This window comes from Amblyomma americanum, chromosome 5, assembly GCF_052857255.1.
Source record: "Amblyomma americanum isolate KBUSLIRL-KWMA chromosome 5, ASM5285725v1, whole genome shotgun sequence".
NCBI classification, from domain to species: Eukaryota; Metazoa; Arthropoda; class Arachnida; order Ixodida; family Ixodidae; genus Amblyomma; species Amblyomma americanum.
In genome coordinates, this window is record NC_135501.1 from 110,354,255 (window position 1) to 110,377,395 (window position 23,141).

The window sequence follows — 23,141 nt, forward strand, 5'->3', positions numbered from 1 at the left end:
AAACAGAAATGTAATGCTTGCTGAGGGGCTAGTTGGTGCATATTTTCGTGAAGGGACCTAGTGCCGAAACAGACAGCATGCAGTAAGAGAGAAGGAACAAGCGCTTGTCTTGTATTGTTTGCTGCCTGTTTTGGTGCGGAGTCATTTTATGAAAACATAAATGTAAAGAGGACGGGAGTGAATAGCTTAACGAAATGATCGACTGAGCAGTTTAGTTATGGCTGTTTTTTTCCTTTCCTGCGCCTGCGCATTTGTCATTTTTTCCAAGTATTTATTTCGCTCTCGCACTAAATACACTCAGTTGTTAGTCAGCGCTCGAGTTTGTCTTTCTTGTCCTGTGTGTTTTCTTTTGCACTGTTTTCCCTCAGAATATCTCACCAGCTTGCCCAACAACCCACCTTGATATGGCTGGATGTTTGTGTGTGCCTTTTCTTCCCAAATATACACTACTTATGAGCAAGTATTTATTAATTGCATGAATTATTTCTTTTTTGGATGCACAACATGCTAAATAATAACATGATTTACCTGTGCTCCGGTGTTCTACTATGTTTGTTTTGGGTTTGTAAATGTGTGTCCTCATGAATGCATGTTTCCTCTCTTTTAAGGTGGTGTCTATGTTGTTAAATTTCCCCAAGAAGATAATGATGTGGCAGCTGTTCATAAGAACTGGTTGTCTGGAGACAGCTGCATGTGGCCACCAAAAAGGAAAGAGATCCGAAGTCTTATTAAAGGGGCAGCAACACCTGCACTCGACTGGAAAAAAGTGCCTTGCATCGTAGTGCAGGCATTTGGTAATAGGAACAATGTTTCTCTATTACTTATTGCTCTTGCATATTAATATCTAGTTGTCCACTGTGGCCATGTAAAGTCTAAAAGGCTGTAGTATTATTCGAGAGAACAGCTCCACATTTGGGAGGGATTGTTTATGGCAGTGGCTGTTAGAAACAAACTGAAGTGAAGAGCACACCAAGAAAAATAGTACTTAACTTTGTCTAAGAATAAATATTTAGGAATAATTCAATGACATGCATTAAATGAGAATGAAGGTAGGTGACTTAAAAGCAGTAACAGTAAAAATTAAACCTGCCGCAGTGGTTGGATGGAGGCGAAATGCAAAAGGCACCCCTGCGCTGTGTGATGTCAGTGCAAGTTAAAGATATCTAGGTGGTCAAAATTATTCTGGAGCCCTCCACTATGGAGACTTCCTTCTCTCACTTTCCTCCTTTATCCTTTCCCTTACAGCCCAGTTCAGGTGTTCACAGAGATGTGAGACAGATACTGCGCCACTTCCTTCCCTCAAAAATCAATTTTCTATCTCAAAATAAGAAACAGCCATATTTATTAGTTTGTGGTCATTCATGAGCAGTCTGAGGACTGCTCTTGCTAGGTCTTTTTATAACTACAGCTACCTGAGAGAACAAAATGTTGGATAGTGTCATGAGCAGTCTTCACGTAGCCTGAGTCTGATAATCTTTCGGTTACTTCATTGGTTCAATTGTTGTACATGCCACTCAATGGCTTGGAGCTTAAAGCAGCATTTCAGTTTATTTATTGCACTCTCACATCTCTTGTGTTTAGCAGAATATATAACAAATAAATGACATTGCATGTTTGTTTGTTTCTTGCAAACTGAACTAAGATTTCATTTCTTAAAATGAGTTACCATCCCAAAAGTTTTCGTACGTACATGGACAAGTACGGAGAGTCAAGGCCCATTTTCTAACTTTCTTTGATGGACCTTATGGCATTACTGTTTTCAGATACATATGGAGAAGCACAGAAAGGACTACGAAAGGCAGAGGACACATCAGATCTTCTGTCTGACTATGATTTATGAAGGGGAAAAAGAAGAAGACTGATCAGGCAACTGAGTAGCTCTGAGTATGAAAATGTGTCCCCCCCACCACCACAGCCACCACAGTCAATGCTTCAAAGTAATGTACATCTTAGCTTCTTTATAGGTGTTACTCTCAAATGCAAAGAGCCATTTTATACAAACTGCTTTGAAATAATTGATTGCAAATTTAAATGACCTTTGGTACTCTAGTGCTGATCAGTTGCACTGTGTTCGATACAAGCTGCACTGTGTGAGTCGTAGGAAAGTTGCATTCACTGTTATAGTGAGGGCCAGGATCCAGATTCTGGTGTTGTTTCACCTGCCCAACAATTTAGCAGCTAGTGCTCAATGTTGGTAGCATTGGGCCAAATCCAGCCTACCACTGATGACAAGGAACTCCCCTTTTCAGTTCTAAGTCGCATCTTGCAGATTGTTTATATTTGGCATTGTCACACTGCAACTAAGTTAATGTTTTTTTATTTCTGTTAGAAGCGATACAACGCAAGGAATCAAGCAGCAGGAAGTCAAAAGAAGCAACCGCTTTGTCCTATCCTTCACGCTTTGCTGCCCATGACGGTATAATTTTCAAGTAACCTAATTGTCCAAAGTATGCTGTGGTATTAAATGTTCTGCTTAAAAAGCTGCAATGCCTTAAAATAGAGGTCAAATGTTTTGGTTTGCAAAAGGGATGCTAGAACTTGCTGCATGCTCATCATATAAGATCACTGCTAACAAAGACTTTATGTGCCATATTAAGCTATAAAACATGGGCTATCAAGTATGCATATTACTTAGTTTTTGTGCACGATGCACATTATTTGTTATTACCATATGAAGGACTTAACGTTGTTATCAATTGTAACGTTGTTTAGTCTTAAAAGAAGCAAATGAAAAACAAATAGTTCTTTAAGGCCCCAAGCCTCTGGTGTGGTGTTTCTTTGTGCTCATTCTTGTGTGTCAGTTTCCTTAACTTGGGGGCTTGTAGTGATGTTGATTCTGTCTCATTACAAGTGGTTTCTATTAATGAATGAGCTGCTTTGGCCTAGATTCCACATGAAAACCCCTGGCATGTTCTCTTGCAGCAGGCAGGAATGAAATGCCACATGCCTGGAATCAGCCTTCAGGGAGGAGGGTACTTCATTCTCAGAATTTAGGTTAGTGAAGGAAATGAAATTTAAATAGACTTTTTTGTTATATCAGGAGTGCAGTAAATGCATTTTTTATTTGCAGGTGACAGTGATGACTTTTTCAGTAATGAACCTCCACCTGAAAGTGCTGGGGGAGATATGCTTAACTGTCGTAAGTGACTTCTGCACAGGAAAGTACCTTATACACAGGGCAGGAAAGTGATATTTTGTGTCTTTGACAGGGTATACTCGGAGCACTCAGTCGTACGGACAGTTTACACCTAATGGGGGAGAGCAATGTAAGTCTGGTGCCACATGTACATTCTGAAACTTATGGGGGTGCACTGTTTGGCTGTCTCTAAACAGGGCAAAGATCCCAGAACCTTCAGCCTGAAAATGCCTGGCCTGCACGCAAGGCTCACTCACAGCCAGAAACTCTCCGCTCCTGGCCAGGTAAGGAATCGAGAGCTATTATCCTAGTTTTCTTCCTCATATATTTTTGTTCTGCAGCACACAGGCAGAGGAATGATAGCCGATTTCCAACTTTTGGCAGTGAGTCGCCACCCTTAACTCATGGAAGGACAAGGTGTGCATTCCTTGCCAAGTGAGGATTGGGAACCGTTATTCTGGTTTTATTACTCGTTTCGTTCTCACTTTCAGCACATACTTCTTGGTCTGACGGGGGATCAACACCTCGAAGCACAGCATCCGCAGCTGTGAGGGCTCTCAAACCTGCCGGTAAGCAGTTATTAAAGGTGATCCCATTGAGTACTTGAATCATTATGTGTTCATTTTTAGTTTCTATAATTGGTTACAAAACCTTATTTCGACTGCCAGATTTAATATTACCTAAAAGAATAGCCTTTGTGCAGTGCGGTACTTATAAATATCTTTTTCTTTTTAAAGAGTTTGAACAAATCATGAAGCTACTGCACACAATAGACATGAGGGTGGAGCAGCAAGGAAGACAGCTGGACGTAATATCGCGACGTCTGAGCAGCGGCTTTACATATGCTCTGAGGTCAGAGGTTGTCACACGGCCATTTAATGAAGTCAGTGCCTTTGAAGAATTCGATTCCCAGTTAGGGATGAATGAAGGCTTGAAGACACGACTTGTAAGGCACTGTTTTCATCTTTGTTGATGTTTAAACTTGTATGCAGCTTAAAAGAATGTACTTTTTCTAGTTGCAGCAACTGTGTGGCCTTGGAGGAGTGGCTGCACCACCGGCCACCAGAAATGTGCTGGAGGCCCTCATGACGCCAAAAGTCGCTGTAAACTATAGCTGGTCGGGCCAAAAAGGCAAAAAAAAGTTCTGCAGCCTTAATGTTGCAGACGTGATCCTGAGTAAGCTACTGTTATTGGTTCAGTTGTTCTGTGTACTGTACCCTTGTTACATGGGCATTTTCAGTGGTAGTTAGCTAACCATAGGTTGAACTTGATGGCAGTGGCTGTTACAATGCTGCTTTTGGGTTTAGTAGGTAAATCACACATTAAGTACATTCATATCGCCCTCATGTTTGATAGGTGGTTCCTACGCTCATGGATACTTATGGCACAGAGATACAAGGTATTTCAGGGAATTTTTAAAAATGGGGTTTTAGACAGAAAAAGAAGCTTTTTGGTGCATAGTAATGTCATTGTTGACTCCCATCTTTTATTGAACTTGCCGCTTAAGGTAGGAGGAGTCAACAAACACGTGTAGTGCATTTCAGGCAGTCGTGAGGTGGCTTTGTTTCTGCTTTTATTTTGTTTTTAGGTTTCCATGAATAAATAGGTCTACTCAGAGGCTCTGTAGCTGCAAATTAGGCCCACAGAAATAAAAATACAAACTCTGCTTTCACCGATCACTATGTATCACATCCCTGATCGTAGAGTGACAAGCCGCCACGGGACTGGCTGAAAGGTTGGGTGACTCCTGCCGTCAGCAGTGAGTTAAAAAAAAAGGCGGGAGCTGGGACATTTAATCCGATTTAAATTAGAGAAATCGGCTGCACAGGACAATACTTTGAATTTTCTAAGAATACTCGGAACGACGTCTGCCAACACTGGTATTAATATGCCGTAAAAAGCTTCTCTTTACCTCAAAAATCCTATTTTTAAACATTACTACCTGGCTGCTTTGAAACACCTAATATATATGGTGCACATGTGTTATTTGACTGTTGTGTGGATTTGCAATCGCATATAACTAATATGTTTTTTTTTTCAGGGGCTGTGAAACAGAATTTTTCTGAGTCCACACAATGTGACGTGATTAATGTTGTAAAGGTGTGGCTTCGCAACTCCGCAGAAAAGCTGAAGAAAGAAGAGGCAAAAGCTGCAAAAGTCCTGCACATAGGTAGGTGACTTTCTCAGCACAACTGACGTAAGCTTTGAATGGGGGTTATTCTTTTCTTAATGTCCAACAATGGCAGTGCACATTAAAGAACCCCAGGTGGTCGAAATTTCTGGAGCCCTTCACTACGGCATCTCTCATAGCCTAGGCTGAGTCGCTTTGGGACGCTAAACCCCATAAAAAAAAGTTCTCGCATTGTAGGGTCATGCAGCAGAACTATTTTGCTATGGATGAACTGCTTCAGTGCATGAGGTCATTTTATTCTCATATGAGCCCATGAATATCTGTTGCAGAGATTAACTTTTATGGCAGTTGCTCATGCAGAAGAGTGTGTTGCACTGCAAGTTGTAAGTTCCGATACTGAAAGTCATATTTGCATTTCGTTGCACTAGGAGTATAAAGAACTGTGTGCTTTAACTGAATTGCATATATTCAACTGCTGATTTTCCATCTCTATTTCTGTAGGCACCACAGAAGACAGCCGCAGCTCAGAAGAGCAGTAAAGGAGCCCGTGCAGCGCACCGGGATAGCAGCAAGCAGCTGAGGAATTTAATGAATAAATTATTTGCAGAAATTTTTCGCGTTTTTTTATGCAGCTTGACCAGTTATAACCTCCTCAGTATGTACTCAAAACATCAGAAATTCTCCTTTTGAGGCTTTTCTGAGGATGTCCTGAGGCCGGACATGTGGACCTTTTTAGTACATTTTGAGGACCATTTGAGGATGTCCTGAGGATAAAGAATGTCCTCAAAAAAACATCCTCAGTATGTCCTCAGGATATTTCAGTGTTGTCTGGGATGTGTACGCCTGCACCTCGAGACTAGGCAGCTTTTTTATAAACACAATGCATCCGGCAGATGTGCCGACGGCATGGCTCACGACCGCATACAATCTTGACCTAAAACGTTGCACGATGCTCTCGGTGTCTTGTTCCCCTTCCACTTTTGTTTCCTGAATAGCAAGCAGATCGATATTATGATCTGTTAACATGCGGTGCACTTGGCTCTGCTTCCTCTTAGCGGCAAAACCTCTGACATTGAGCGTTGCAAAAGTCAAGGAGGTTGCGGAAGCCATATTTAAAAACGTGTGAAGACGCTGAGAGCACCGTGCTCAGTTTTCACGTCTAGCACGAAGCTAGACGCCGTTGCCACCACCGGAGCTGTCAGGAGCGGATGCCTGGTTTTGCTGCGGAGGGAGTGGAGGCGCCTTCTCGGCGACCCGCTTGCCTGCCGCAAGGTTGGGCGTTGGCCTGAGTGTTGATCGCCTGGACTGGCCTGTTTTTGCTGGCGGCTCCTCAACGCCGCCAGCTGCGGGCTTGTCCCCTTCGTTGTCGGTCAGGTCGTGAGGTCGCTTGGCTGGGGCGGCGACGGTCGTCACAAGGGCGCCGCTCTGGTCCATCTGTTCCTCGCTGGTCGGTGGTTGGCCGACTTTTTTAGCCGGATGACTGGTCCCGTCGCTGGATGACCCTTCATTTGTCCCAGCAGGAATTACCGTCCCCGGTTCCTTCCCACCGCCGCTGGCCGTGTTTCCGTCGCCGCTGGGGTGCCCAGAAGATTCCGTCGTCACCGCCGGTTTCGTCGTCACGTCGGTTCCGTTTTCCGCCTCTTCTGTCTCGGTGACGTCCATAATGTGCTCCGTCGTGTCGACTCACATTGCCAGCCCGGTTGCCGCTGCGTATGTGCAGACGCAGTCGTGTTCGGCGTGGCCGTAACGCCTGCATTTCGAACACCGGGGCACTTTACACTCTCGCCGAACGTGGCCCGTGCCATGACAGCGCAAGCACTGCATCGGTCGCCCCGGCGACACGTATCTGGTGAGGCAGATCGTCAACCTTCAAACCAGGTTTCCGTTTTAGGAGCACAGTTCGCGTTGTAGATCCCTTGTCGTGGACGCCTTGGAGGCGCCACCGTTCCCGTGTAACTTCGGTTACCTTCCCAAACGCAGCAAAAGCCGTCCGGATATCTTCGTCGGCCACGCCTTCCAGCATCCAGTGGAGCCGTAGCTTGACTTGTTGGTCTTTCGGATCAATAATAAGACATCGCCGTCCTTTCACGTTGAGTTCCTTGAAGGCGAGAAGCCTCTTGGCTCCTTCAGCGGTCTTGAAAGTCACAGCCCAAACGTGGCTGATTTGGTACGCCCCCAAAGCCACCACGTCAGGGAGCGTACCAGACTGGGCCAGCGCATCACGAAAATCCTCGACCCGAAAGGGCCTAACACGAACATTGCCGTGCAGAAAAAGTGTGTTTAAAACCACATGTCCGGTAGGCAGCTGCAGCTAGATCACCTGATAATCCGTATCGTCGTTTCCTTCGATCCTGTTTCCGCGGCTAGCAAGGGCCGCTGTCGCCGCTCCGCAGGAGCTCATGATCCTGCGTCCGTCACGTTCGGTGGCCGGAAGTAGAAAGTGATAACCGCTACACCACGGAAACGGGAATGAAAGCAGGGATTTCTTGTTTGTTCTGGGGGTTGTGACCGCGACTGCCCCAAATTGATGCGCAGGGTGCACAAAGCGAAATAAAAAAAAAACCAATGTTTCCGCCCGGGTCGAACCGGGGACCTTGCGCGTGTGAGGCGCACGTGATAACCGCTACACCACGGAAACTTTTTTTTTCTTTATTACCGGTAAACAATACATAAAAATCTCTAGCCACACTTTGGCCGAGACAATGGGTTAAAACTTTTTCATGTTAATCAGTTCATCCATAACTGCCACCCAGTCCGGCGGCTGGGGTTGACTGCGGAGAACATCTCTCAGGAAATCTGCACTTTCTATAAAGTTTTCTCTCACTGGTCGCACATTTGCGTCGGCGTGCCTGGCCGCCATTCTCGTTTTCCAGATGCTGTGGAGGCCCAGTAGCATAAACATGTCGGAAGGAACCTCCTCACTTTCTATAGGTAGAAACCGGATGCCATAAGGAGTTACAGGTAGTTCTTCCTTCAATGTTCTTTGCAAGATGTCCCAGTGGAAAACCGGGTCCCAGCAGTCGATAAACACATGTTCGATGGTCTCGGGTTTTTTGCAGAGTATGCAGTCGGTGGTCCAGGGCACAAAAATGCCTTTATCGTTTAGCCATGTTTTCACCGGAAGGGTACCGGTATGAAGTTTAAAGAAAAAGGATTTGACAGTCGGTCTTACCGGCATCTTCTTAACTCGCTTTAACACATCTTTGCCTGGGCCTCCGCAGCAAAAGGAACGGTATAAGGGAGCAGGTATAAATATATCTAGCAAATCTTTGTACAGTTTTTTCCTGGGTACAGCAGATAGATGCTGTGTAGAAAAGTGAGCGCTCAAAGTGCGAAAGGCTGCCACAAATTCACGCAAAAAACCTGTTACAGCACGATTCGTGGCCGGGTAACTGGACACAACAAATTCCGGCAACACGTTGACTAAGCGCACCTGCAACATTGTGCGCAACAAGGGATCGGTTTGATCACGTAGAAACAAAAATCTTGAGACAACTTGCTTCAGAAACAAATTAGAAAGACCAAGGCCGCCCCTTTTGACCGGAAGGAACAGATTAACTCGACTTGTTCGCTCCCAATTTGAGCTCCAAATAAAGACAGCAAACACTCTATGCAGCTTCTGCAGGTTTGCTCGGGTAATGAGCACGAACTGCAATATATACCAAATTCTGGCAATTAAAAATACATTGCACACACTTGCGCGCGCGAAAACAGAAAGGTCACGTCCTTTCCAGCCATCCGCTTTTCTCCTTGCACTCTGCGTTATCTCACCCCACAACTCCATACTGCTTTTATAGTGCTCCAAGGGTACCCCCAAGTACTTCGCAGCGGCGGTCGTCCATTTCATGTTAGCAAACACGGCAGGTGTGCTGTCCCAATCACCGTGCCAAAAACCTATGCACCTATCCCAGTTAATTTCGGACCCAGTCTTTTTTCAATATTCCCCCGCAACTTTCACAACTTCTTTAACGCTTTCTTGATCCGCGCAAAAAACAGCAATATCATCAGCGTAAGCAAGCACTTTTACTTGCGCCGACAGAAGAGTGAAACCGCAGATCCCATCGTTGTGCAACAGTGATAACAGAAAAGGCTCAAGGTAGATCGCAAAGAGCAAAGGCGAGAGCGGGCAACCCTGCCTGACCGAAGAACACACAGGTACAGGTTCAGTCAGCTGTTTGTTCACTATAATTCGGGTAACACAGTTGTCGTACGCCATCTGTACACCTTGTATTATCACAGAGCCGACGTTGGCATATTCTAGAATGGCGAGAAGAATGTCGTGCGACACTCGATCAAAGGCCTTTGCAAGGTCAAGCTGTATCATGGCAACTCGGCCCCCGAAGGCATCGCAGCATTCAAGAACAGTTCTAGCAATGTGAACATTTGTTCCAATGGTGCGACCTTTAATACCGCACGTTTGGTGGGGCCCTACAAGGTCCTTTATGACCTTTTGCCGTCTGTTGGCAAGAATCTTCATAAACACTTTATAGTCAACGTTGGTTAGGCTTATCGGCCGATAAGCCCCAACGGACAGAAGTTTAGCCTGGTCCTCACTCTTGGGTATTAAAACCACGTGTGCTGTTTTAAATGATGGTGGCATTTTCTTTGTCTCATAAATTTCGGTGAAGACGCAGTGGAGAGCTTGGGTGAGTTCGGCTTTGAACTTCTTATAAAATTCACTACCTAAGCCGTCAGGACCGTGAGATTTTCCGGCACTCAGCTCTTCGATTGCTCTTCCCACTTCGCTTACGCTGATTGGTACCTCCAGCCCTTGTTTTATATCGTCTCCTAGTTTTGGCATACGGGACAAGAACGTGTTTGCAAACCCCTCTTCTTCAAGCCGTCGCCGCCCAAGCAGTTCCCGATACTGCTCAACAAACGCCAACTGAATCACTTTGCTATCATTCGTTACCTCGTTTCTGTACCTGATTTGTCTTACTTCGTTCTGAGTCGCGTACTTCTTTTCGTCACTAAGCGAGCGTTTAGTAGGTGCTTGGTCAAGCCAGAGACGTTCAGCACGGGCCCGTATCATGGCAGCTGTATACTTGTCTTTTTCGATAATCTCAAGTTTACTTTTTGTATCTCTTATTTCTTTCTTATATCTTCCCGGCTGGGAACTTTCCAGACTTACAAGCAAGTCAAGTTGGCAATGTAGTTCTTTTTCTTTAACACGTTTATCGTGGCATATAATGCTTGCCCTTTCAATCGCGTTTATTTTCATTTGTTCTTTGAAATTTTCCCACCTAATTACCCAGTTCCCAGGCTCTGCTGATAGCAATACTTTAATGCATTCATTAACTTTAATGCCGAAGCGTTCATCCTCGAGTAACTGTGCGTTAAATTCCACAGGTCCCACGAGAAACGAGATTTCTTGTCTTTTTTCCCCAGGGTAAAAGTAACTAAGCTGTGGTCGGTAAAAGACATGTGTTTCACCTCGTAGCTATTGCACAAAGGAATCAGATCAAGCGACACATACGCTCTGTCAAGTCTCGCGTGACTTTCGCCCTGGAAGTGAGTAAAATGCGGCGCTACCGAAGGAACTTCAGCAACATCATCCAAACCATTTTCTTGCACAATCGAATTCAACAATTCCGCACTTTTGTCACGAAAGAGTCTTTTTGTAATTCTATCCTCTGCTTTACAAACGCAGTTAAAGTCGCCCAAAAGCACAATTAACCGCTCACAGCACACATATTGTTCAAGGCGCTGAAAAAATTCTTTGCGCTCGTTCTCCCTGTTAGGGGAATACACGCATATGACTCTCCATAGCAATTTGCCATAAAAAAATCCACTACAACCAAACGGCCAGTTTGACACACAGTTAAATTCTGCTCCACAATACCCGGAGAATTCCTAATAAATACAGCACAACCGCCCGATGTACCAGAGGAATGGCACACACAAACATTGTAGCGTGCCGTAAAAGGCTGCACCATAAGGTCCGCCTGTTCCTGTCTTTCGACTTTCGTCTCCTGTACGGTTATTATGTCTAGGTCATTATCAACGAACAGTCGTCTTAGCTGGTACTGACGCTTCTTGGAAGCCAGTCCCCTGACATTAATTGTTGCAATGCGCAACGCTCTAAGAGGTGTAGAAGCCATCTAGTTTAGGTACAGGAGCCATATGGTGCATACCTCGGGACACAAGGCGACGGTGCGGGCGACTTGCCTAGTCTGTGGTGCTCGATGGGTGCGGTGCCGGTAATCCAAAGTCTCTTGCACAAGTGCCTCTTGCGTATGGACTGGAAAATCAGCCCATGCAGTCCGTTACCGAAAAAGGCCATCTCACGCCCACAGAAACCACTCACAGGGCACTCAGTCCAACTAAGGCGGCGGCTTAGCTGCCGCTCGTTGATCGGCCTGTACATTCGGCCGCGGTTTCAACGTCGGTCGCCTGACACCAACAGTCTTCTGCGGCGGCTCGTCGCCTTCGCTCACTTTGGGCTCTCCATTCGCACTGTGCTCGTGCGGTCGCTTCCCTGCTTGGTTGCTGGTTGATGCATGTGACACTTCCATGCTGTCACCATGCTGGGGAACGACGGGAGCTGACGCCCCACCGCTCAAGACTTCGTCCGTTGGCGCCTTGACTTCTGCAGGCTCCGCTACCTGTTGCTGCCGCTTACTGCTGGGCTCCTCTACGCTTGTGGATATTTCCGTAGGGGGCACAGCAGGGGCCTTCTCCACGCTGTCCCCTGCCTCTGCTGCAGCGTCTTCCGCGTCAGCCTCGTCCATGACAAGTTCGGGCGAAATGTCAGTGTTGACTGGGACGGCAGCACTCGCGTACGTGCGTACGCAGCTGCTTTCTTCGTGCCCGTAGCGACGGCAGGCGCCGCATCGTGGAACCTTGCACTCACGACGAATGTGCCCAGTACCGTGGCAGCGCAGACACAGCGGAGCTCTGCCCGGTACAACCACGAGAGCCAGCTCACCACCAATCCTGACTTCGTGAGGGAGGTCTTCCAGCTTCACGCCAGGGTTCATTTTCAATGAAACCAAGCGTGTCGTCGACCCCTTGCTGGCGACACCCTGGACGCGCCACCGCTCCTTGGAGACTTCGCTCACCTTGCCGTACGGAGCAAAGGCTACCCTCACGTCTTCGTCGGGCACGTTGTGCAGCAGCCAGTGCAGCTTGACGCGGACGTCCTGGTTTGCCGGGTCGATGACGAGACAGCGGCGGTCCTTGACTTTCAGGTCTCCGGCAGAAAGAATTTTTGTCACCGCCTCAGCACTCGCGAAAGTAACAGCCCATACATGGCTCATGCGATACGCCCCCAAGGCGATAACCTCGGGGAGCAGCATCAGCTGAGCCAGCGCATCCCTGAAATCTTCGACCCGATAAGGACGGGCCCGCACGTCAGCGTGCAAAAAAACTGTGTTCAACACAACACGTCCTGTAGGAAGGGTAGGCAGAATCACCTGACACTCTTCATCCGAGGCAAAAGCCCTGTTTCCGCGGCCAGACATGACCGCTGTAGCTGCTCCAACGGAGCCCGTCATCGCACGTCCGTCACGCTCGGTGGCCGGAAGTCGAATCCGCTACACCACGGAATTTTTTTTTTCTTTATTACCGGTAAACAATACATAAAAATCTCTAGCCACACTTTGGCCGAGACAATGGGTTAAAACTTTTTCATGTTAATCAGTTCATCCATAACTGCCACCCAGTCCGGCGGCTGGGGTTGACTGCGGAGAACATCTCTCAGGAAAACTGCACTTTCTATAAAGTTTTCTCTCACTGGTCGCACATTTGCGTCGGCGTGCCTGGCCGCCATTCTCGTTTTCCAGATGCTGTGGAGGCCCAGTAGCATAAACATGTCGTAAGGAACCTCCTCACTTTCTACAGGTAGAAACCGGATGCCATAAGCAGTTACAGGTAGTTCTTTCTTCAATGTTCTTTGCAAGATGTCCCAGTGGAAAACCGGGTCCCAGCAGTCGATAAACACATGTTCGATGGTCTCGGGTTTTTTGCAGAGTATGCAGTCGGTGGTCCAGGGCACAAAAATGCCTTTATCGTTTAGCCATGTTTTCACAGGAAGGGTACCGGTATGAAGTTTAAAGAAAAAGGATTTGACAGTCGGTCTTACCGGCATCTTCTTAACTCGCTTTAACACATCTTTGCCTGGGCCTCCGCAGCAAAAGGAACGGTATAAGGGAGCAGGTATAAATATATCTAGCAAATCTTTGTACAGTTTTTTCCTGGGTACAGCAGATAGATACTGTGTAGAAAAGTGAGCGCTCAAAGTGCGAAAGGCTGCCACAACTTCACGCAAAAAACCTGTTACAGCACGATTCGTGGCCGGGTAACTGGACACAACAAATTCCGGCAACACGTTGCCTAAGCGCACCTGCAACATTGTGCGCAACAAGGGATCGGTTTGATCACGTAGAAACAAAAATCTTGAGACAACTTGCTTCAGAAACAAATTAGAAAGACCAAGGCCGCCCCTTTTGACCGGAAGGAACAGATTAACTCGACTTGTTCGCTCCCAATTTGAGCTCCAAATAAAGACAGCAAACACTCTATGCAGCTTCTGCAGGTTTGCTCGGGTAATGAGCACGAACTGCAATATATACCAAATTCTGGCTATTAAAAATACATTGCACACACTTGCGCGCGCGAAAACAGAAAGGTCACGTCCTTTCCAGCCATCCGCTTTTCTCCTTGCACTCTGCGTTATCTCACCCCACAACTCCGTACTGCTTTTATAGTGCTCCAAGGGTACCCCCAAGTACTTCGCAGGGGCGGTCGTCCATTTCATGTTAGCAAACACGGCAGGTGTGCTGTCCCAATCACCGTGCCAAAAACCTATGCACTTATCCCAGTTAATTTCGGACCCAGTCTTTTTGCAATATTCCCCCGCAACTTTCACAACTTCTTTACCGCTTTCTTGATCCGCGCAAAAAACAGCAATATCATCAGCGTAAGCAAGCACTTTTATTTGCGCCGACAGAAGAGTGAAACCGCAGATCCCATCATTGTGCAACAGTGATAACAGAAAAGGCTCAAGGTAGATCGCAAAGAGCAAAGGCGAGAGCGGGCAACCCTGCCTGACCGAAGAACACACAGGTACAGGTTCAGTCAGCTGTTTGTTCACTATAATTCGGGTAACACAGTTGTCGTACGCCATCTGTACACCTTGTATTATCACAGAGCCGACGTTGGCATATTCTAGAATGGCGAAAAGAATGTCGTGCGACACTCGATCGAAGGCCTTTGCAAGGTCAAGCTGTATCATGGCAACTCGGCCCCCGAAGGCATCGCAGCATTCAAGAACAGTTCTGGCAATGTGCACATTTGTTCCAATGGTGCGACCTTTAATACCGCACGTTTGGTGGGGCCCTACAAGGTCCTTTATGACCTTTTGCAGTCTGTTGGCAAGAATCTTCATAAACACTTTATAGTCAACGTTGGTTAGGCTTATCGGCCGATAAGCCCCAACGGACAGAAGTTTAGCCTGGTCCTCACTCTTGGGTATTAAAACCACGTGTGCTGTTTTAAATGATGGTGGCATTTTCTTTGTCTCATAAATTTCGGTGAAGACGCAGTGGAGAGCTTGGGTGAGTTCGGCTTTGAACTTCTTATAAAATTCACTACCTAAGCCGTCAGGACCGGGAGATTTTCCGGCACTCAGCTCTTCGATTGCTCTTCCCACTTCGCTTACGCTGATTGGTACCTCCAGCCCTTGTTTTATATCGTCTCCTAGTTTTGGCATACGGGACAAGAACGTGTTTGCAAACCCCTCTTCTTCAAGCCGTCGCCGCCCAAGCAATTCTCGATACTGGTCAACAAACGCCAACTGAATCACTTTGCTATCATTCGTTACCTCGTTTCTGTACCTGATTTGTCTTACTTCGTTCTGAGTCGCGTACTTCTTTTCGTCACTAAGCGAGCGTTTAGTAGGTACTTGGTCAAGCCAGAGACGTTCAGCACGGGCCCGTATCATGGCAGCTGTATACTTGTCTTTTTCGATAATCTCAAGTTTACTTTTTGTATCTCTTATTTCTTTCTTGTATCTTCCCGGCTGGGAACTTTCCAGGCTTACGAGCAAGTCAAGTTGGCAATGTAGTTCTTTTTCTTTAACACGTTTATCGTGGCATATGATGCTTGCCCTTTCAATCGCGTTTATTTTCACTTGTTCTTTGAAATCTTCCCACCTAATTACCCAGTTCCCAGGCTCTGCTGATAGCAATGCTTTAATGCATTCATTAACTTTAATGTCAAAGCGTTCATCCTCGAGTAATTGTGCGTTAAACTTCCAGAGGTCCCACGAGAAACGAGATTTCTTGTCTTTGTTCCCCAGGGTAAACGTAACTAAGCTGTGGTCGGTAAAAGACATGTGTTTTACCTCGTAGCTATTGCACAAAGGAATCAGATCAAGCGACACATACGCTCTGTCATGTCTCGCGTGACTTTCACCCTGGAAGTGAGTAAAATGCGGCGCTACCGAAGGAACTTCAGCAACATCATCTAAACCATTTTCTTGCACAATCGAATTCAACAATTCCGCACTTTTGTCACGAAGGAGTCTTTTTGTAATTCTATCCTCTGCTTTACAAACGCAGTTAAAGTCGCCCAAAAGCACAATTAACCGCTCACAGCACACATATTGTTCAACGCGCTCAAAAAATTCCTTGCGCTCGTTCTCCCTGTTAGGAGCATACACGCATATGACTCTCCATAGCAAATTGCAATAAAAAAAATCCACTACAACCAAACGGCCAGTTTGACACACAGTTAAATTCTGCTCGACAATCCCCAGAGAATTCCGAATAAATACAGCACAACCGCCCGATGTGCCAGAAGAATGGCACACACAAACATTGTAGCGTGCCGTAAAAGGCTGCACCATGAGGTCCGCCTGTTCCTGTCTTTCGACTTTCGTCTCCTGTACGGCTATTATGTCTAGGTCATTATCAACGAACAGCCGGCTTAGCTGGTACTGACGCTTCTTGGAAGCCAGTCCCCTGACATTAATTGTTGCAATGCGCAACGCTCTAAGAGGTGTAGAAGCCATCTAGTTTAGGTACAGGAGCCATATGGTGCATACCTCGGGACACAAGGCGACGGTGCGGGTGACTTGCATAATCTGAGGTGCTCGATGGGTGCGGTGCCGGTAATCCAAAGTCTCTTGCACAAGTGCCTCTTGCGTATGGACTGGAAAATCAGCCCATGCAGTCTGTTACCGAAAAAGGCCATCTCACGCCCACAGAAACCACTCACAGGGCACTCACTCCAACTAAGGCGGCGGCTTAGCCGCCGCTCGTTGATCGGCCTGTACATTCGGCCGCGGTTTCAACGTCGGTCGCCTGACACCAACAGTCTTCTGCGGCGGCTCGTCGCCTTCGCTCACTTTGGGCTCTCCATTCGCACTGTGCTCGTGCGGTCGCTTCCCTGCTTGGTTGCTGGCTGATGCATGTGACACTTCCATGCTGTCACCATGCTGGGGAACGACAGGAGCTGACGCCCCACCGCTCAAGACTTCGTCCGTTGGCGCCTTGACTTCTGCAGGCTGCGCTACCTGTTGCTGCCGCTTACTGCTGGGCTCCTCTACGCTTGTGGATATCTCCGTAGAGGGCACAGCAGGGGCCTTCTCCACGCTGTCCCCTGCCTCTGCTGCAGCGTCTTCCGCGTCAGCCTCGTCCATGACAAGTTCGGACGAAATGTCAGTGTTGACTGGGACGGCAGCACTCGCGTACGTGCGTACGCAGCTGCTTTCTTCGTGCCCGTAGCGACGACAGGCGCCGCCTCGTGGAACCTTGCACTCACGGCGAATGTGCCCAGTACCGTGGCAGCGCAGACACAGCGGAGCTCTGCCCGGTACAACCACGAGAGCCAGCTCACCGCCAACCCTGACTTCGTGAGGGAGGTCTTCCAGCTTCACGCCAGGGTTCATTTTCAATGAAACCAAGCGTGTCGTCGACCCCTTGCTGGCGACACCCTGGACGCGCCACCGCTCCTTGGAGACTTCGCTCACCTTGCCGTACGGAGCAAAGGCTACCCTCACGTCTTCGTCGGGCACGTTGTGCAGCAGCCAGTGCAGCTTGACGCGGACGTCCTGGTTTGCCGGGTCGATGACGAGACAGCGGCGGTCCTTGACTTTCAGGTCTCCGGCAGAAAGAATTTTCGTCACCGCCTCAGCACTCGCGAAAGTAATAGCCCATACATGGCTCATGCGATACGCCCCCAAGGCGATAACCTCGGGGAGCAGCATCAGCTGAGCCAGCGCATCCCTGAAATCTTCGACCCGATAAGGACGGGCCCGCACGTCAGCGTGCAAAAAAACTGTGTTCAACACCACACGTCCTGTAGGAAGGGTAGGCAGAATCACCTGATACTCTTCATCCGAGGCAAAAGCCCTGTTTCCGCGGCCAGACATGACCGCTGTAGCTGCTCCAACGGAGCCCGTCATCGCACGTCCGTCACGCTCGGTGGCCGGAAGTCGAATCCCCGCTACACCACGGAAACGGGAGTGAAAGCAGCGATTTCTTGGTTAGTTCTGGAGGTTCGGACCGCGCTGCCCAAAATTGATGCGCAGGGAGCACATAGCTAAAAAAAAGCCAATGTTTCGGCCCGGGGTCGAACCGGGGACTTTGCGCGTGTGAGGCGCACGTGATAACCGCTACACCACGGAAACGGGAATGAAAGCAGCGATTTCTTGTTTGTTCTGGAGGTTCTGACTGCGCTGCCCAAAATTGATGCGCAGGGAGCACATAGCTAAAAAAAAGCCAATGTTTCGGCCCGGGGTCGAACCGGGGACTTTGCGCGTGTGAGGCGCACGTGATAACCGCTACACCACGGAAACGGGAATGAATGCAGCGATTTCTTGTTTGTTCTGGAGGTTCTGACTGCGCTGCCCAAAATTGATGCGCAGGGAGCACATAGCTAAAAAAAAGCCAATGTTTCGGCCCGGGGTCAAACCGGGGACTTTGCGCGTGTGAGGCGCACGTGATAACCGCTACACCACGGAAACGGGAATGAAAGCAGCGATTTCTTGTTTGTTCTGGAGGTTCTGACTGCGCTGCCCAAAATTGATGCGCAGGGAGCACATAGCTAAAAAAAAGCCAATGTTTCGGCCCGGGGTCGAACCGGGGACATTGCGCGTGTGAGGCGCACGTGATAACCGCTACACCACGGAAACGGGAATGAAAGCAGCGATTTCTTGTTTGTTCTGGAGGTTCTGACTGCGCTGCCCAAAATTGATGCGCAGGGAGCACATAGCTAAAAAAAAGCCAATGTTTCGGCCCGGGGTCGAACCGGGGACTTTGCGCGTGTGAGGCGCACGTGATAACCGCTACACCACGGAAACGGGAATGAAAGCAGCGATTTCTTGTTTGTTCTGGAGGTTCTGACTGCGCTGCCCAAAATTGATGCGCAGGGAGCACATAGCTAAAAAAAGCCAATGTTTCGGCCCGGGGTCGAACCGGGGACTTTGCGCGTGTGAGGCGCACGTGATAACCGCTACACCACGGAAACGGCAATGAAAGCAGCGATTTCTTGTTTGTTCTGGAGGTTCTGACCGCGCTGCCCAAAATTGATGCGCAGGGAGCACATAGCTAAAAAAAAACTAAAAAGAATGTTTCCGCACGGCGTCGAACCTTGGACCTTGCGCGTGTGAGGCGAACGTGATAACCGCTACACCACGGAAACGGGAATGAAAGCAGCGATTTCTTGTTTGTTCTGGAGGTTCTGACCGCGCTGCCCAAAATTGATGCGCAGGGAGCACATAGCTAAAAAAAAACTAAAAACAATGTTTCCGCACGGGGTCGAACCGGGGACCTTGCGCGTGTGAGGCGCACGTGATAACCGCTACACCACGGAAACGGCAATGAAAGCAGCGATTTCTTGTTTGTTCTCGAGGTTCTGACCGCGCTGCCCAAAATTGATGCGCAGGGAGCACATAGCTAAAAAAAACTAAAAACAATGTTTCCGCACGGGGTCGAACCGGGGACCTTGCGCGTGTGAGGCGCACGTAATAAACGCTACACCACGAAAACGGGAATGAAAGCAGGGATTTCTTGTTTGTTCTGGAGGTTCTGACCGCGCTGCCCAAAATTGATGCGCAGGGAGCACATAGCTAAAAAAAACTAATGTTTCCTCCCGGGGTCGAACCTTGGACCATGCGCGTGTGAGGCGCACGTGATAACCGCTACACCACGGAAACGGGAATGAAAGCAGCGATTTCTTGTTTGTTCTGGAGGTTCTGACCGCGCTGCCCAAAATTGATGCGCAGGGAGCACATAGCTAAAAAAAAACTAAAAACAATGTTTCCGCACGGGGTCGAACCGGGGACCTTGCGCGTGTGAGGTGCACGTGATAACCGCTACACCACGGAAACGGCAATGAAAGCAGCGATTTCTTGTTTGTTCTGGAGGTTCTGACCGCGCTGCCCAAAATTGATGCGCAGGGAGCACATAGCTAAAAAAAAACTAAAAACAATGTTTCCGCACGGGGTCGAACTGGGGACCTTGCGCGTGTGAGGCGCACGTGATAACCGCTACACCACGGAAACGGCAATGAAAGCAGCGATTTCTTGTTTGTTCTGGAGGTTCTGACCGCGCTGCCCAAAATTGATGCGCAGGGAGCACATAGCTAAAAAAAAACTAAAAACAATGTTTCCGCACGGCGTCGAACCTTGGACCTTGCGCGTGTGAGGCGAACGTGATAACCGCTACACCACGGAAACGGGAATGAAAGCAGCGATTTCTTGTTTGTTCTGGAGGTTCTGACCGCGCTGCCCAAAATTGATGCGCAGGGAGCACATAGCTAAAAAAAAACTAGAAACAATGTTTCCGCACGGGGTCGAACCGGGGACCTTGCGCGTGTGAGGCGCACGTGATAAATGCTACACCACGGAAACGGCAATGAAAGCAGCGATTTCTTGTTTGTTCTGGAGGTCCTGACCGCGCTGCCCAAAATTGATGCGCAGGGAGCACATAGCTAAAAAAAAACTAAAAACAATGTTTCCGCACGGGGTCGAACCGGGGACCTTGCGCGTGTGGGGCGCACGTGATAACCGCTACACCACGGAAACGGCAATGAAAGCAGCGATTTCTTGTTTGTTCTGGAGGTTCTGACCGCGCTGCTCAAAATTGATGCGCAGGGAGCACATAGCTAAAAAAAAACTAAAAACAATGTTTCCGCACGGGGTCGAACCGGGGACCTTGCGCGTGTGAGGCGCACGTGATAACCGCTACACCACGGAAACGGGAATGAAAGCAGCGATTTCTTGTTTGTTCTGGAGGTTCTGACCGCGCTGCCCAAAATTGATGCGCAGAGAGCACATAGCTAAAAAAAAACTAATGTTTCCTCCCGGGGTCGAACCTTGGACCTTGCGCGTGTGAGGAGCACGTGATAACCGCTACACCACGGAAACGGGAATGAAAGCAGCGATTTCTTGTTTGTTCTGGAGGTTCTGACCGCGCTGCCCAAAATTGATGCGCAGGGAGCACATAGCTAAAAAAAAACTAAAAACAATGTTTCCGCATGGGGTCGAACCGGGGACCTTGCGCGTGTGAGGCGCACGTGATAACCGCTACACCACGGAAACGGGAATGAAGCCAGGGATTTCTTGTTTGTTCTGGGGGTTGTGACCGCGACTGCCCAAAACTGATGCAGTGGGTGCACATAGCTAAAAAAAACTAATGTTTCCTCCCGGGGTCGAACCTTGGACCTTGCGCGTGTGAGGCGCACGTGATAACCGCTACACCACGGAAACCGCAATGAAAGCAGCGATTTCTTGTTTGTTCTGGAGGTTCTGACCGCGCTGCCCAAAATTGATGCGCAGGGAGAACATAGCTAAAAAAAAACTAAAAACAATGTTTCCGCACGGGGTCGAACCGGGGACCTTGCGCGTGTGAGGCGCACGTGATAACCGCTACACCACGGAAACGGGAACGAAACCAGGGATTTCTTGTTTGTTCTGGGGGTTGTGACCGCGACTACCCAAAATTGATGCGCAGGGTGCACATAGCTAACGAAAAAACCAATTTTTCCGCCCGGGGCCGAACCGGGGACCTTGCGCGTGTGAGGCGCACGTGATAACCGCTACACCACGGAAACGGGAATGAATGCAGCGATTTCTTGTTTGTTCTGGAGGTTCTGACTGCGCTGCCCAAAATTGATGCGCAGGGAGCACATAGCTAAAAAAAAGCCAATGTTTCGGCCCGGGGTCGAACCGGGGACTTTGCGCGTGTGAGGCGCACGTGATAACCGCTACACCACGGAAACGGGAATGAAAGCAGCGATTTCTTGTTTGTTCTGGAGGTTCTGACTGCGCTGCCCAAAATTGATGCGCAGGGAGCACATAGCTAAAAAAAAGCCAATGTTTCGGCCCGGGGTCGAACCGGGGACTTTGCGCGTGTGAGGCGCACGTGATAACCGCTACACCACGGAAACGGGAATGAATGCAGCGATTTCTTGTTTGTTCTGGAGGTTCTGACTGCGCTGCCCAAAATTGATGCGCAGGGAGCACATAGCTAAAAAAAAGCCAATGTTTCGGCCCGGGGTCGAACCGGGGACTTTGCGCGTGTGAGGCGCACGTGATAACCGCTACACCACGGAAACGGGAATGAAAGCAGCGATTTCTTGTTTGTTCTGGAGGTTCTGACTGCGCTGCCCAAAATTGATGCGCAGGGAGCACATAGCTAAAAAAAAGCCAATGTTTCGGCCCGGGGTCGAACCGTGGACTTTGCGCGTGTGAGGCGCACGTGATAACCGCTACACCACGGAAACGGGAATGAAAGCAGCGATTTCTTGTTTGTTCTGGAGGTTCTGACTGCGCTGCCCAAAATTGATGCGCAGGGAGCACATAGCTAAAAAAAAGCCAATGTTTCGGCCCGGGGTCGAACCGGGGACATTGCGCGTGTGAGGCGCACGTGATAACCGCTACACCACGGAAACGGGAATGAAAGCAGCGATTTCTTGTTTGTTCTGGAGGTTCTGACTGCGCTGCCCAAAATTGATGCGCAGGGAGCACATAGCTAAAAAAAAGCCAATGTTTCGGCCCGGGGTCGAACCGGGGACATTGCGCGTGTGAGGCGCACGTGATAACCGCTACACCACGGAAACGGGAATGAAAGCAGCGATTTCTTGTTTGTTCTGGAGGTTCTGACTGCGCTGCCCAAAATTGATGCGCAGGGAGCACATAGCTAAAAAAAAGCCAATGTTTCGGCCCGGGGTCGAACCGGGGACCTTGCGCGTGTGAGGCGCACGTGATAACCGCTACACCACGGAAACGGGAATGAAAGCAGCGATTTCTTGTTTGTTCTGGAGGTTCTGACTGCGCTGCCCAAAATTGATGCGCAGGGAGCACATAGCTAAAAAAAAGCCAATGTTTCGGCCCGGGGTCGAACCGGGGACTTTGCGCGTGTGAGGCGCACGTGATAACCGCTACACCACGGAAACGGGAATGAAAGCAGCGATTTCTTGTTTGTTCTGGAGGTTCTGACCGCGCTGCCCAAAATTGATGCGCAGGGAGCACATAGCTAAAAAAAACTAATGTTTCCTCCCGGGGTCGAACCTTGGACCTTGCGCGTGTGAGGCGCACGTGATAACCGCTACACCACGGAAACGGGAATGAAAGCAGCGATTTCTTGTTTGTTCTGGAGGTTCTGACCGCGCTGCCCAAAATTGATGCGCAGGGAGCACATAGCTAAAAAAAAACTAAAAACAATGTTTCCGCACGGGGTCGAACCGGGGACCTTGCGCGTGTGAGGCGCACGTGATAACCGCTACACCACGGAAACGGCAATGAAAGCAGCGATTTCTTGTTTGTTCTGGAGGTTCTGACCGCGCTGCCCAAAATTGATGCGCAGGGAGCACATAGCTAAAAAAAAAACTAAAAACAATGTTTCCGCACGGGGTCGAACTGGGGAC

The 23,141-nt window shown here is 48.6% G+C and overlaps 1 protein-coding gene, 1 long non-coding RNA gene and 5 other non-coding genes across 8 annotated transcripts; 2 read left to right on the plus strand and 5 right to left on the minus strand.

The window, feature by feature from the left end:
* The first annotated feature begins 613 nt into the window (after positions 1-613).
* On the plus strand, positions 614-2,496 carry LOC144134916 (uncharacterized). Its single transcript, XR_013315298.1, has 3 exons — positions 614-794; positions 1,764-1,937; positions 2,330-2,496. It is a non-coding gene; the product is annotated as an uncharacterized LOC144134916 (long non-coding RNA).
* Positions 2,497-2,708: 212 nt separating this feature from the next.
* On the plus strand, positions 2,709-4,288 carry LOC144134914 (uncharacterized). Of its 2 annotated transcripts, none has more exons than XM_077667721.1 (8): positions 2,709-2,994; positions 3,071-3,136; positions 3,210-3,266; positions 3,334-3,420; positions 3,478-3,553; positions 3,628-3,705; positions 3,874-4,082; positions 4,153-4,288. In XM_077667721.1, exons 1-6 carry the CDS (start codon positions 2,937-2,939, stop codon positions 3,644-3,646), a joined length of 363 nt encoding a protein of 120 aa, XP_077523847.1. In that variant the 5' UTR covers positions 2,709-2,936; the 3' UTR covers positions 3,647-3,705; positions 3,874-4,082; positions 4,153-4,288. The 2 variants fall into 2 exon arrangements, with proteins under 2 accessions (XP_077523847.1, XP_077523846.1); XM_077667720.1 differs by having other exon boundaries at positions 3,071-3,139; positions 4,153-4,285.
* Positions 4,289-19,015: 14,727 nt separating this feature from the next.
* TRNAV-CAC (transfer RNA valine (anticodon CAC)) lies at positions 19,016-19,088 on the minus strand. The gene has a single exon. It is a non-coding gene; the product is annotated as a tRNA-Val (tRNA).
* Positions 19,089-20,399: 1,311 nt separating this feature from the next.
* TRNAV-CAC (transfer RNA valine (anticodon CAC)) lies at positions 20,400-20,472 on the minus strand. Its single transcript has one exon. It is a non-coding gene; the product is annotated as a tRNA-Val (tRNA).
* Positions 20,473-21,083: 611 nt separating this feature from the next.
* Positions 21,084-21,156, minus strand: TRNAV-CAC (transfer RNA valine (anticodon CAC)). Its single transcript has one exon. It is a non-coding gene; the product is annotated as a tRNA-Val (tRNA).
* Positions 21,157-22,429: 1,273 nt separating this feature from the next.
* TRNAV-CAC (transfer RNA valine (anticodon CAC)) lies at positions 22,430-22,502 on the minus strand. The gene has a single exon. It is a non-coding gene; the product is annotated as a tRNA-Val (tRNA).
* A 436-nt stretch (positions 22,503-22,938) lies between these two features.
* On the minus strand, positions 22,939-23,011 carry TRNAV-CAC (transfer RNA valine (anticodon CAC)). Its single transcript has one exon. It is a non-coding gene; the product is annotated as a tRNA-Val (tRNA).
* Positions 23,012-23,141: the final 130 nt, after the last annotated feature.